This window comes from Convolutriloba macropyga, chromosome 3 (genome assembly GCF_964194025.1).
Source record: "Convolutriloba macropyga chromosome 3, txConMacr16.3, whole genome shotgun sequence".
Taxonomy (NCBI): Eukaryota; Metazoa; Xenacoelomorpha; order Acoela; family Convolutidae; genus Convolutriloba; species Convolutriloba macropyga.
This window is the reverse complement of record NC_134470.1, coordinates 50,338,751-50,353,882: the sequence shown is the minus strand read 5'-3', so window position 1 is coordinate 50,353,882 and position 15,132 is coordinate 50,338,751. Positions and strand designations below refer to the sequence as shown.

Here is a 15,132-nt window from a genome sequence, read left to right as displayed (position 1 = left end):
TGTCGTTCCGAGTTTTGCTTTGATTTCTGTATATACTTCTTGCCAATGCTGATAAACGTAAATTATTTTGTCAAAATGAGGATAAAACAGTTCTCTTTGTTTAATTATGATATCTGCTTAAGGGGTTGATCGGGATTTACCTGATACACGGGCCAACCAACATCATCAGTAAGTGAGGTTGAGTAACAATTATTTTGTTCATTTTGGTGTTGGAATCAAACAACCAATACTGAAAGCGAGCACTGACCTAATTTCTGGGCGTTCTGTTGAGAAATTGGCAACAAAATGAAAATTAAGGCTGCTTGTTATTGCTGCGAATAAAAGAAAAATGTGTATGCTGTAAAATATTAGTGACCTTTCAATGCTACCACAAAGCTTCCACGGGGGGGGGGGGGGGCGCTCTTCATCGTTTTGGTCGAATATTATTTTACTAGCAATATCCAAGTGACAACCTGGAGAGTCAGTCATTGCTTTAAGATGCGCGAGGGGGTGGTGCAGGTGGTGGAGACTGACTAGATTGTCGTGATAATGTAACAAAATACTCTAATAGTTTAGAAGCTTCGGCTAAGAGTTCAATTTCAGAAAGTGATAGATCAATTTCAGTTTGTACAAGAACAAAACGTTGACCCACTTTTTTCCAGCACTGTTTTCTCAGCAATATTTCTGTCTTGTCATTGGCTTGAGATAGTTGTAAAGCTGCCAGTTTCGAAATATGCAGTGTGGGTCGTAATTATCGGGGTTAATTATCGGGGTTCCCGAAGTTATCGGGGTCGTAATTGGTCATTCTAAAATGGCAATGCTTCAAAATAAGACCAGAACACGAGCTTAAAAATTATCCAAAATAGGACACCAGAAGTGCCCAAGCAGAAAGTGACTAGGAAAATTTGAAACATATACACATATACTGGTCCGAGTCCGTATTCTTCTTTCATGAATCCATACGCGTCATGAAATGCAGCATGTGCTCGTAGTATTTTCAAATGCTTAAGATACTCATGCAGTCTGCTATTACCGGGTCCTATTAGTCCTCCAAGCGGGGCCAGTTTATTGATGACTTGAAGGTCAGAATTGGGATCAACTAACATGCAAACTGCAAGAAATGCATTTTTTGTTGTTTCGTTCTGAGGGAAATGCCTAGAAACAATTTCAAAATTGCTCAAAACTTTATTAATATCGGGAATAAATATCATTAAATTGGTAAACCAACCGATTTACGGATCGCTTTTTTTGGAAAGTGGTAGTCAGTGAGAGTTTTTTTGTTATCAGTTTTCTGTTGTTTGTTTAGATGAGTCATCGGAATTTTCTGTGTTTTCCTCCAATGAAACATCCCAGCATTCCCAACATGTGCATTGCGCATTGTTCATTCCACATTGAACTTCCAAATAAGTTGAATGATCCGTTCTGTAGATCGATCCCCAACCGGTTGCCAGTATGTCGATGTAGTCCTCCAGTGTCTGCTTGAAAGGAGATTCTGTACTCTCGAGACTCTCTATCTTTGCTAATATTCTGCGCTGGTATTCCGTCATGGTAGCACATTCTTGTCGTCTACTTGGACACGAGCGTTCTATCTCCCATACTGTTTCCATCAATCTGTTTCGTTTTGGGGAAATATCCATTACTGTATCAGCGTTTCTTGTGAATTGTTCGAAGATGTCTCCTCGTCTTGTAATGTCTGATACATTGAATCATTGGAATCGCTGATTGAACGTTTGAAATGCGCTTGTTGGTACGAAAATTTTTGCTTTGATCTCGAGCAGTACTTTGCTTTCATGGCGAATATAGGATTTGATAGTCTTCATGTGTTTTGGATTATCGTTTGTATAGACCAGAATGTGTTGATGCTCAAATGATATGTCGTCGCACCATCTGTATTGCTGTTGCATCTTTTGAGGATCTTGATGTACAACAGCAAATTGATCTGTAAAGTGATCAATCCAGTTAGCGAGGCCCTTCGGTTGAAATTGTGTTGCCAAATTTGAGTCTCTTGTATCAATTTTGCGTCTTTTTGTTTGCGCCTCGAATGAATTGTGAGGGAATCAAACTTGAGCACTATAGACAATGTATCGAAAATTGTCAGAAATTTCTGCGCTGTTATTCATGGCACTTGGAATCTGTTGAGAAATGGTCTTAGTTCGTGTTTCTTGGTATATATAGCTTTAGTTATTTGTTCAGTACTGATAATTGAGAATTGAGATTACTTTAAAATGATAAAAGTGTGAGCTGATTGAAAAAGACACAGTTTTGCCCACAAGGTTATTCGAAATAACATCTGTGCCAAAGTTTCTCTTTGTACGGCATTGTAGTTGATGATTTTCATTCAGTAAATTTAAAACTGCATGTGGGGTAGTTCAATGGCATAACTATAGTGTATACTTATCAATATGGTCGTGCCTATAGAATTGTTTAAGTTGTGTAGTTGTTGGATCTTGTAGTTCAGTGGTGCAGACGTCTTTCCTATTGTAATTAAGATTGATTTTGGCGTAGGTTCGAGACTAGATAGGAGGGATCCTAAATCTGTGCGGTAGACCACCCCAAATTTCACTACTGATTAGTTTTAGGCTGAAGCTTTTAAAAGTTGATGAAGGCCTTTTGCGAGACAAAATTTTTTTATGACCATTTCATGAGCTATATATTTAGGTATTACAAACATAAACACGCAAAATGATACTAATTTCTGTAATTTTTTTCAGGTTTTTTTGAAAATTTATATTTTGAGGTTTTTAAGCCCTAGGTGTCAAGAAACCTCCTCTAGGATTTGATAAAGGGCTTGATGATAGATTTCTAGTGCTTGGTTTCTAGTGGTAATGGAATGGTTTTCAACTTTTTAGCATGATTTTTAGCATTTTTTTGACAAAACTTTCAGCATTTTTTTCTTCAAAACTTCAACATTTATTGTCATTATTCAAGTTGTTTGAGTCCCAGGGGCCAGAAAACCTCATCAGGGGTTGGACGATAAGTTACTGAAAAATGTTGAGTTGCCCTTGGAATAGGTTTCAACTTGTTAATATCACAAATTTTTTGCAATTTTTTTTGACAAAATTCGCATTTTCAGGTTTTTAAAAATTTTCGTCATTTTTTCAGTTTTTCCAGCTTCAGTGACCAGGCAATCTCCTTTAAGGTTTGTTTATGGGGCATTGCATAGTTTGTAGTAGCATTGGAATGGTTTTTAACGTTTTAATAGCTCGAATTTTAGCTTTTTTTTGATAAAATCTGCAATTTTTTTATGGCTTCCTTAAGTTTTTGTCAGTTTTTGATATTCGTCCATTCTCAAGCACGAAAAAACAGATTCTACATTCTGATAAAAAGTTACTGCATGGTTTTTAGTTTCAATGGATTTGTTTTCAACAATTTAAACTTTCGACTTTTTTAAGTTTTTTGATTAAATTTGCAATTTTTTTTCACGTTTTTTCAAAACATTTGTATTTTATTTTTTTCTTGCCTCAGTAGCCAGATAACCTCATCCAGGGTTTGATAGTATGTTATTAAATAGTTGCTAGGGGGCAATTGCATGGCGTTCGACATTTTAATAGAACGAATTTCTATTTTTTGAAGTTTGAAATTTTTCTAAAAATTATTGCCTTTTGATCTATGATCCAATGAGTTTTTTAAAGCTTGGAATTGGGTTACTGGATCGCCTCTTACATATTTTTGGAATAGATTTTTTTCAAGGGAAATAATATTGCCTTAGGTTTAAAAGCTTCAAGAGTTTCAGCAATGAGTATTTTTTTGTTTAGTTTTGATTCTTTTAGTTTCTCAATTTTTTGATGATTTTGTTTGTTTTGGCTGGCATTGTTCAATTGATCTGCTGTTCAGGTAGAGTACGTCAGAGTTTTTCATTCAATTCCTTGAATTGTATTTCAGGAATTGTCCTGCTATGTTTTTTTAACTTCATCGAACTTTTTTTCGCTATACCCATTTTGCCGGTTTTTCGACATTTTGCGTGAAATCTTTTTTGACTTCTCTAGGCCATTTTCACTCTTCGGTCGTTCTGCTCAAAGTCCTTTTAAACAGCAGCTGCTCAGCAAAGCAATTCAAATTGAAGAGAGTCAGTATAAAAAATCAAAGTCAGAAATAGAAACGGGATAAACCCATAAAGCCCATTTTTAGATGCCCGGTACTTGAGTTTCGTTATCATAAGTTTTAGTTACTATCTATAATGCTTATTGTTATTGATACTAGACCCTGTAGCCTCTCAGTGAGCGACAGGAGTATGTTCAATTACGAGTTGACATCATAATAAATCGCACTTAAAAATGTTTTTATACAAAAATCAATTTTTGTTGATATTTTCTTTTCTTTCAATCCCAATGGAGTTATGGGAACCAACGGCGGATATTTTCCGGCAATCTGCCGGGTTTGTTTTATTTTTTCTCTACAGTAAGCTACAACAGTGCTCTCTGGTGCAGTGAGATAGTTTACTTGGTTTATCGACATCAGATCTTTATGCTGTGACTAGATATCTTTGTGCAACACTCCAAAGCGGTACAGTGAGTTCGAGAAATTTCGACTACCTACAGAATGGGTCTCCGAACTCGATAAGATCTTAGCTCTGCTAGCGACGATATAGCTGAAAAATTGGACCGGCATTCCGCGTGAAATAAAATGGGTGAAGTATTAATCTTCCGTGGTGTAATTTACGAAAGGAAGAAAACCCTCTAATAACATAACTGATGATGCTCTAGTTGAAAAAGTTGCAATAAATATTGACGTATCGCTCAAATATTTTTTTCAGTGCAAAAGAATTGGAAGTACGCAATTTAGCGCGAGGATCAAACTCTTGCATCAAATCAACGTTAAAGACATAATTAAGAGTGAGATAGGGTTTTTACGGAGTTCGAGCACACTGAGTAATTGTGAAAGCTTGGAAAATGCTATCATATCACCTGATTTGACGCCGGAATCCTTTAAATTTGTATCAAGCTCGAAGAAGGAGAGTGTAACAAGATAAATGGCTAATGCCAGAACAGTCATCATAAATTAAATTATTCTAAATGCGCACAGCATTCTCTTTCGATCGAAGGTTAAGTTTATACCAGGACCTTAATATAGAACAACCGGAGGATAATTGTCTCACACAAACGTGGATAGACATTTGTTTGCGAGAGTGGTGTCTTTGGCTGGTATCATTGCAGGTACTGTCCACTCCAGTCGATCATTGGGACGTGTGGGAGGAATGTTGCGTGCTGTTAAAATTAAGTTTTTGGTCTCTTATGAAATACTGCACTCCTTAACGCGAGCAGGAATGTGTTATGTTGCTTAGAGATAATTTTTTGTGGAACAATCCTTACACCAAAATCCTGTCTAACAATCCTGCCGAGCAACAATCCTCTGACTCAGATTTATTTATTTATCCCCAAAAGGTTCTGGCACGCCCACTTTGTAGAAAATCGGGTGAGCAATGTTTTTATTCAAAGTCAACTTCTGAGCGGCTAATCTCTGATGAGTCGGTTGTGCTAGGTGACCTCAAATTTTCTTATGTTCACTAGGAATCAATATGATTGCCTCATTTAGGCGAGCAATTTCTGCTATGTCATTGTCAAATTACATTGTTCACAAAAGTTTTATAGACGACGCATAAACGTGGGAACTTTCTAAATTTGAAAGTCTTTGCTCTAATCCAAAGCTCTGGCAGGTCTGTATTAGAAATTGGACATGTACTGACCGTTAGCCTGTCCATTTTGCGTTCTAACATATTTTGTGCTTTTCAGATTCCCATACATTCAGTTCTTTAAAAAAAAGAACACGTAAATTCCTGAAATGATATATCAAATAAATCATGCAGGTAGTGTATGTAATTAATAAATAAACAGAAAAAGTTATTTTTGAATTGTGAACACCAATAATTGAAATGGTAGATAAATAGATAGATTAATAAATACATAGGTAGGAACAGCACACATCATGAACTAAGTTTGAATTCACGCCACGTTAATTGGCCAAACTGAATTTGGCCTGGATCCTACTTGAATTTTTGTAAGTAGTGAGCTTTGTATATTTTTGTGGCAGTTACAGAAGATTTTGACAAGGTTTCATTCGCCCTCAAAATTTCATTATGATATCTTACACCACTATTGATCACCCCTTGTTCAATGTATTTAGTTCTAGCAATGAGTTTATTTACTAATTTTCTCGTCCGACTAGCAATGATTTTATTAACTAATTTTCTCGTCCGATTGTGAAAATAAAAGTTCGCCGTTGGTAATGGAATGCCAGAAATATTTTCAAATGCTTGCTTTTTGTAATTAAAAATTTGTCTGGTGTATAGTGCAACCCTATATTGTATTAACATTCGAACAGGTAATATGTTATTCATCAGTTTAAGATCGTGAGATGAATCAAACTTTTTACGATTGTAGCAAGCTTTGACTGCCCAGTTTAATTGTTTTTCGAGAATTGTTATAAGATTGCGATAATGAGCACAGAAGTACTGCTGGATATTGCAGGTGACTTATAACAAGAGAGTTAATAAGTGTTTTTTGAAGCTTTCAGTAACGCAGTTCCCAAATGTATAGATTGATTTTATGCCTTGTGCCATACTTCGTAAAATGTTAACTCGGATTGAAAGGTGAGTTTTTCATAGTAATCCCAAGATATTTTACTTCCGTTTTTTCTTTAATTTTTTGTGCATCAATTGTAACTCATGTCTTTAGATTCTGTGGAGCCGAAAACAATGAATTCCGTTTTGTCAGCATTAAGCCTAAGAGAATTGCAATCAAAGTAATTAACCAATTTTTTTACATCCTCTTCAACAATTTCGAGACTATCTTGAACCTTTTTTTCGGAGGAGAAAATGACTGTCATCTGCATATTGAACTATATTAGAGACTATATTGAATTGCAGGTCGTTTGCGTAAATATTGAATAAAAGGGGACCAAGAGCCGTACCCTGCGGAACCCCTCTGATTTATTTTAACCAGTCCGATTCTACATTGTTTACTTTAACACAGTGAAACCTATCATTAAGAAAACTTTTGATAATGTTCTTGGCTGAACCGGTAAAACCCGCGGTTTCAAGTTTTGCTAATAAATTCTCGTGGTCTATCGAATCAAACGCTTTTGATAAATCAAGGAAAATGGCTGCTATATGGTCTTTTTTATCAAGTTTGCATCGTATTGTTTCTGTTAAATATACAAGTGCGTCTATCGTGGAATAATTTTTCTGGAACCCAAATTGCGTTTTGTTGTAGATATTGGCTTTGTGAAGATATTCTTCAATTTGCTCTTTAAGTAGTTTTTCAAAAACTTTTGATAAGGCAGGCGTTAAAGAGATTGGTCTATAGTTTAATGGATTGTCATTATCACCCTTTTTAAATAGAGGACTGATGTGAGCAAATTTTAGTTGCGAAGGATTTTGTTCGGCTTTCAAATTTTCATTAAACAGAAAACACAACGGTTTAGCTAGTTCTGGTGCTCCTAATTTAAGTGCTCAAGCGGGCAAGTTAGAAGGACCCAGTGGTTTATCTTTGTTAAAGTCAAGGAGCACTCTTAGGCATTCATGGCTGGTTACAAATCTAAAATGAGGCGGAGTTTAGTCGCCCCCTCTCTCTGACTCTCAAAATCATTCGCTGGTGACCCACTACAAAAACCTTACTTTTCTGGTTTTTTCAGAGTTTTCTCTGCTCCCTCTTTTAGAGGCAGCCTTTCTCTGCGCCTTTTTTTAGTGTCACTGACTGCAAACGAATGAAGGCACTGCCTGAGTAAATTGTAAATTGCAAAATGAAGAACAACTTTACTAGTGACCTTAAAAAGGAATTATATTGGTTGACATGGACGAGAAATTTTTGCTTATCAACGTCAACACATTAAAACGACTGAATCATTTGCTTTCTAAAAATCTAAATCTAGCGCAAAGGAGATAGTTTTTCGATAAGTTGACTTCATCTGATGATTAAGAGAGTACATATTTTTAACAAGTTATTTGTCAAATCTTAGAGCAAACTTATTTAGAATATTTGGCGGTAAACCGTCGCCAGGAGCAGAGCTGCCTGGAGGAGTAAAATAAAGATTGTACAGCTTTTCGCCGCAAAAACTGATATGCGAGATAATGGTCTGGTTGCCATAAACCAAATTGCTGCATTCTACTTTAGTATCGGTCTGGAGAACAATGAAATAACTTGTTAGTAGCCGCACAGCGATAGTTGGGGCTATTATTGGCCTGCCCTTGGTTTTTTTTACAATTAAAAGAATTGGAGTTGTATTGGGGCGCTGTCTTTAAGATCTGTTCACACACTTTCATGATTTTTGAATTGGAGAACTGATTTTGGTCACGCTGAAACAAGAATTGGAGCGAAAAAGCGAGTGGCTCTGCGGCGTAAAATTTTTTTGCTCTAATTTTAAAGGAAAACGGTGTTTGAACAAAAATTCGCTTTCTCGCTAGTGGTTTTTTGTTCACATGTGGCAATTTCACTTTGATGTTTACTGTTTTTTCGATTTTTTTGGATTGGATTTCTAAATGGCTTTTACAGTCCGTTCGAGGTCTTTTTCTGTTTAGTCAATGAATATTCTTTGAATTGTACGTCAGCGATTTTTATTTTGTCGTAGCGATTTTTGTTACGACCATATGTCACAACAACTTCAAATCTGCTTTTTGTTCATTCGTTCATGCAATTTGAACTGAAGTGTGTGCATGACGTCATTTTTCGCTCTTAGTGGAGCGAGTATTTTGTTCATTCGCGTGATTAAATTTTTGGTCACACTTGACTTATCTCACTCTCAAAAATGACTTCCTCTCTTTGAAATTGACTTTTATTTACTTTAATTCAAAGAGATAAGGTGAAATGGGTTTGTGTCACTCTAAATGAAGGCTATTTGAGAGCAGATAATAGAGGAAGCAAAAACTTATACAGATTTTAATCAAAATATAACATATCAGCCTTCAATGAAAAGACGATTACTGTCTTACTGTTTTTTGAGACTGCAGATCTACGAAGCTATTGCGGCTATTTTCTGGCAATCTGCCAGCTATGTTTAATAATATGTACTCTTTGTTTTCCAGATCGATACTAAAGTAGAATGCAAAAATTTGGTTTATGGCAACCAGACAAACATCTCGGATATCAGTTTTTGCGTCGAAAAACTGTACAATCTTATTCACTCCTCCAGGCAGCTCCTGGCGACGGTTTACCACCGAATATTCTAATTAAGTTTGCTCCAAGATTTGCCCCATTTAAGTAGCATATTTTTACGTTTATGGCTCGGCCAAATATTAAAGTGTGCTTTCGTTACACCGATTCGCAGAAAGGGAGAACTATTGACCAATCTCAATTCTGCGCGGGCTGACATTGACTTTTGAAAAGATTTTAATTTTTTGTCACAAAATAAAAGAAAAACGGCAGAATAGCATAGTATATTGGTTGCAGGCAATACTTTTAACGGTTACTCAATTAGTTACTTTTCTGCTCGAAATGTATCTGATTTTTGACGAGATTATTGAACAAGTAATAGTTTAAGCAAGGCATTTGACCCTGCCAACCACACATCCTTGTGTAAGATACCTCATTTTGGTTTTCACGAGGTATTCTTGGATCCTATGTCATTCTACTTGTCTTATCAAACTCAATTGGTAAAGGTTGGAAACTCTTTTTTGATGAGTTACGGGTGCAGTTCCACGGGGAAGTGTTATTGGGCTGGTTTTATTTTTGTTGTATATTAATGATATGATCAATGTTCCCGAATTATAGAGTGGTCTGCTACGCTGACGACTCAAATTTGCTCTGTCAAGGTAATTTATGTTTGCAATCAGATCAGAATGATCTGAGCATCCTTAGGTTATGTTTGTGTTCTAATTATCTCCTTTAATTCAAACATTGCATACCTACATATAAACTAAACATTGTGGCTGTTTCTGGGGAATAATGATATCTGGTGTTAACAGTATAGCTGATCTTGCTGTTGAGTTTCGAAATCAGATTCCCTGTAATTTTCTGGCTTCTTTATCGGATTCTGACCTCGGTTCATAAGAAATAAATATACAGGACAAGATGAAACACAATTAGACAGCGTTCTGGTCCAATCGGAAAGTATTCACTAAGGGTATTGCAGCAATTAATATAATATCTAGTCAGGCAAATGCAGCACAAGAACTTTTTGATACTGCTCTATTAATTTTTCGGGCCAATGCTTGGAAGTTTTGTTGGTATAGAATAATTGTTTTGGCTAGCGGGCTCCCCATCGTCGCTGTACACTTAACGCAAAACTATTATCAATTTGTTCTCTTTGTTAACAAAACGAAACTTGGTTCACCGAGGAGATTTAGGCCCTAATTCTTGTAGCTCTAAATTTTGCGTAATGTTCTCTAGGTTCATCAAGGATATCACCCTGGATATCCTGGACCAGGTCAACCTTACCAACATCACCCACATATGCCCCCTCCTCCTCCTGGGCATGCACAGCAATATCCTCCCCACATGATGCCACCGCCTTCAGGACAACAGACACAACATCATATGCCTCCCCAAACACAGGGTGGTCCCAATGCACCAACATCAGTCGGAGGGATGTCCGGAGTCAGTGGCAGTGGTATCGGACAACCCGGCGACGTAGGGGCTAATTCGGTAGCTCCTCCAACTTCGCTTCAACATGGAGATATGGGACAAATAGCTGCCGAAACGGAATCGGGTGACAGTGAGCGAAGTATGGACCAGGATTGAGAGCTTGGTCATCGAATGCCAGAGTTTCCAAAACTGGCTAAGAATTGAAGATATACATGAAAGGAAGTCTGGGAAATAGACCACATACTGAAGGTAACTTCAATTTGAATTGTAGAAGATTTTCCATTTCCCCTCTAAAACAAGCTCAGAAAATTTGTACTGATCTGAATAATACATTTTGATGGAAAATGGAGTGTATTTACATCCTAAAGTTGCTGAAAAGTTGAGAATATTTTTGAGTATTGTGTTTACGAGTTTGTACTTTTTTTTGGAAAACTTCATTTTGCCAGTTGTCTAACAAAAAATTACCCCGTAAGGCGACATTTTATAGAAGCGAAAACTGTTTCTACCTTCCATTCGATGGCAGTTATGAAATTTTTTTAACTTAACGAAAATACAGATTGAACACTGTGAGCTATTAATCTGCACTTATTCAATTTTAATCGTCGGGTCTGATTAACTGTCGCCTTGGCTCTATTTTTTGCTCCAAGAATTGTTCTCTGAATTGAAACGTTAACTGTAAAAACAATGCTTGTATGAGGTAAAATGTTATCGACGCTCTTGATTTGAACGATATGTAATTGCATGACATTATTGAAAAACAAAACTGAAGTTGCGACTACATGAGTCTATATGTGGAGTGCTGCAAAACGTTATTTCGGCAAAACTCATTGTTTTGCTACTTGTATTGACAAAGTGTGCTGTATCTGTTCTTAGTTATTTCTTTTAACGTTAATTTATCTCTATATATATTAAATCTAGTTGTGCAGTAATTAAAAGTTTTTCTGTCCTGTTTTTTTCCCGCCCACGAGGATGTGAGGGTTGATGAATGAAGTTAATTGAGCTGCAAATGAAAAAGGCATTGTTCCGACCTCAGGTAATGAGCGAAAGGAATTCTGGTAGCCTAGTGTTTTTTTTTGTCATTTTTGAATCGCCTAAAATTTTATCTGAGAAGGGATCAGAAAATGTCATCTGAAAGCGCTCACGGAGAGCAGAATTGTTACATAGACTGTATACTGATTAATTGCTCTTGAACGAAGTTCATTGCAATTATTGTAAACGTGTGTCTTTTATGCAAAATTTTTGCTTGACAGTTTAGACTTTTCGAGTGACTTTTACGCCCTTGAATTTTTGCGTTTCGCGTGATCTAAAATTTTCTATCACAATTTCAAGCAGCTGAATTCAATTGGCGGCAATTTACAACTAAAAGTGAAATGAAAAGTGCGCCGAAACTAATGACATTTTCACTTTAAATTTTAATAGTGGTATATGTTAACCTCTAATGTGGTTATTTGAAGCCCACTATTGAACTTCTCAGTCCCATTTAAGCTACCACCCGCGACTGAAGCAGGCCGCAATTGATTAGAGCTCCCACTAGTCGTTCGAGGACAATTCTTCCGACGCTTAGTGGGTTATGTTTTTTTAGCTGCTAATCTTAAGATGAGAGTAGCTATTTTGCTGTACTCTTGGTTTGGGTTGACCGTCTTTGATCGATAACTTGGTTGGATATGTGTATTTGAAACAGGAAGTGGAATGCGTGGGAAGAAAGTGTTTTGGTCAAATTGTTCAAGGGCTGAGTGAAGAGAGTATTTTTCTGTTCATGTCGCTTATATGTCAGCGAGAAAAGAAAGTGTGAAAATTGGTGACCGGAAAAGCGGAATTTTTTGAGCACGTACGGCTTCCTGGAAGCATTTTTTTAAGTTTTAACTCGTTTTTTCAGTAAATGGTGTTTCTCTCCATTATCTAAATTGGTAATATAGTGCGTTTGGAAGCTTATTTGGCCATATGAGACGAATTTATCGGTACCACTTTTCAGCTATTTTTGCAATTGTGCCTTGTTTCAGCATTTTTTTGTATTCCTCTTCAAACTTTGATTGCATTGGCTAATTTTGCGGTTGAAATCAGTTGTTCTAACTGTTTTGGTTGTCCCTCATTCCGACTGCTATGAACTTTGAGTTGTTTTTTAAAAGAAAATCGAGTAAATTTGTGCAAATTCTTCTCTATCGGTAAGTTTGCCTATTTTTTCCAATTTTGTTTCTCGCTGCCGTTTTTCCTGATTAATCCTTAAGAGAAATTTCTTAGCCGTTGTAATAGTGAAGGAACACTTGAAATCTAGACAGGTCACTTTTCATTGAATAAATTTATAGCATTTTCTAATTTTTTTCAAGTTTTAATCTTTGCTTTTTAGTTACTCTCTAACGAAATTTGTGGCAATTATATTAGTCCTGATGGTCTTTTTTAATGTGATTTTTTGCTTGACCGATTTTTCGTCTGACCCATTTAAATTTTCGTCCTTAAAAACGGGATAAACGGTTAAGGCTGAGCGGGCATTAAGTTTCATTAGACGCGTTATGTAAACCTTCAATTGCTTAGTGTGGTGAAGCTACTGGGAAGGCCGTAGTTTAAGCTTGAAACGTCATTTTTAGGAGTTTTTGAGTCCAAAATTTTGCAATTTTGTCACTTTTGTCACTATTGGCAACTTTGTTTGATCAGTCTGAAATTGAGGCTGTTTGAAAATGATAAAGGCATTTTGCAAGACAAAAGTAATTCTTGTGACCATTTTCTATATGTTTTGGTGCTCCAAACAAAAACACGCAAATTTATATTTATTTTCACAATTCCAAGTTTTTGAAAGTTTTCATTTTTTGTTTTTTTTAATCTTAGGTGTATGGAACCTCCTCTAGTTTCATAATAGGTTACTAAATAGTTTCTGTTGGTAATGGAATGTTTTTCATCGTTTTAACATCACGAATTTTAGCGTTTTTTTTAGAAATCTTGCAATCTTTTAACATTTATTGTCATTATTCAGGTTTTTCCAGCCCAAGGGGGCAGTAAGCCTCATTTTAGAGTTTAATAACAATTTACTGAAAAGTTTCTATTGGTCTTGGAATACTTTTCAATTTTTTAATTCCTTAAATGTTAGCTAATTTTTGATAAAACTTAAAAGTTTTTTGAAAGTTTTTGTCATTTTAAGTTTCCGACCTCCAGAGCCCAGGAACCTCTTCTAGGATTTGATAATAGATTACTGACTAGTCTCTAGATGTAATGGATTGCTTTTCAAGGCTTTAAAATCACGACTTTAGGCAAATTTTCAAAAAATATTTGCAAGTTTAAAATAATGTCATTTTTTTAGGTTTGTCCATTGTCAAGAGCCAAGGAACTTCCTCTGGGGTTTTCAAATAGGTTACTGCACAGTTTTTAGATGTAATGGAATGTTTTTAAAGATTTTAATATCACGAGTGTGAGGAATTTTAATAAATAATTGTAACTTTTTCAACTGTTTTGAATATATGTTTTTCCCCGGCCCCTGCGGCCCTCGGATGTTTGGTAATATGCTGCTGCGTAGTGTCTAGAGTTAATAGAATGGTTATCAATATTTTAATGAATCGCGCTTTAGCAATGTTTTGATAAAATTAATTTTCAATTTTTCGAAAAAAATTTTTATGTTCCAATTTTATGCATCTTTGAGCGATTGGAACTATTTAAGACTTGAAATAAGGATACTGGATAGTCTCTTGAGACAATGAAATGGTTATAAAGATATTAATGTCACAAATTTTAGCAAGATTTTGTGAAAGTTTGCAATTGTTTTTAAATTTTTGTTCTACTTTTTTGAATTTAACGAAACTTTTTTAGTCTTGCAGATGGGCTACATGACACAACTGAAGAGATGAAAAAAGCCTCTGAACTTTTTTTCACTGTGAAATATGAAAACTTTTCTTTTGAATTCTGCATTTTCAGTTTTTTCTATGTTTTAATTACTAACAACGCTAGAAAACTAGAAGTTGAAGTGTCGAATCTCATAATGGAAGATATTCCTTGCGCTGTCTCTCTCTCTCTCTCTCTATCGGTTGGGGTTTCAATCGTTCTTTCTTGTTCACGTTTTATCACTCGTACAATCTATCTCTTTCCTTAACCACTTCAGCTGCTGTTATGTGGTGTGATATCATCTATTACACTCAATTCACGCCCGTTCAATAAAGCCAAAGCTAGCCTCACTAAACTGTTGTTAGCTACTGACGGAGTCAACAGATCGCCGGTTGTTTGAGAGCAATTCGCCCGACGTTAGTTGGTTGTTTTAAACTATTTTTTTAAAATTTTGCTCTGCAAAATTTTGGGTGGGTGCCTAACTAGTGGAAGATTGAATTAACAATTTTCTCTGATTAATGGTTCGGAGGTTTACTTTTTATCGTTTTCTATATATAGAGATTTTTTTTGAATTTCATACAATTTTTTTTTATTTTGTTATTTGCCATCATTTTCCCACCGCTGATTTTTTATGAACCTGTTACATTGTCTGTCAGTTATTACTATGCTGTTGTGAAATTCGTGTATATTACAAAATCTCTTCAACAGGACTTTTGGAGCTGTAAAGCATATTTTATCAGACGATTTTTTTGTCAATTAGTTTTCTCGTGTAATTTTTTCCTGTTATTGGTTCAAAATGCTTAGTGTAATCTAGTAGGAGGTGCATCAGGTCAGC

The 15,132-nt window shown here is 35.8% G+C and overlaps 1 protein-coding gene across 1 annotated transcript in view; it reads left to right on the top strand.

Moving 5' to 3' along the window:
* Nucleotides 1-11,442, top strand: part of LOC142336259 (SWI/SNF complex subunit SMARCC1-like) — a 35,034-nt gene extending 23,592 nt beyond the window's left edge. Inside the window, exon 2 of the mRNA XM_075384951.1 lies at nt 10,299-11,442. Coding sequence (XP_075241066.1) covers nt 10,299-10,649 — 351 coding nt within the window. The 3' untranslated portion in view covers nt 10,650-11,442. The remainder of the gene's footprint in view (nt 1-10,298) is intronic.
* The last annotated feature ends 3,690 nt before the right edge of the window (nt 11,443-15,132 follow it).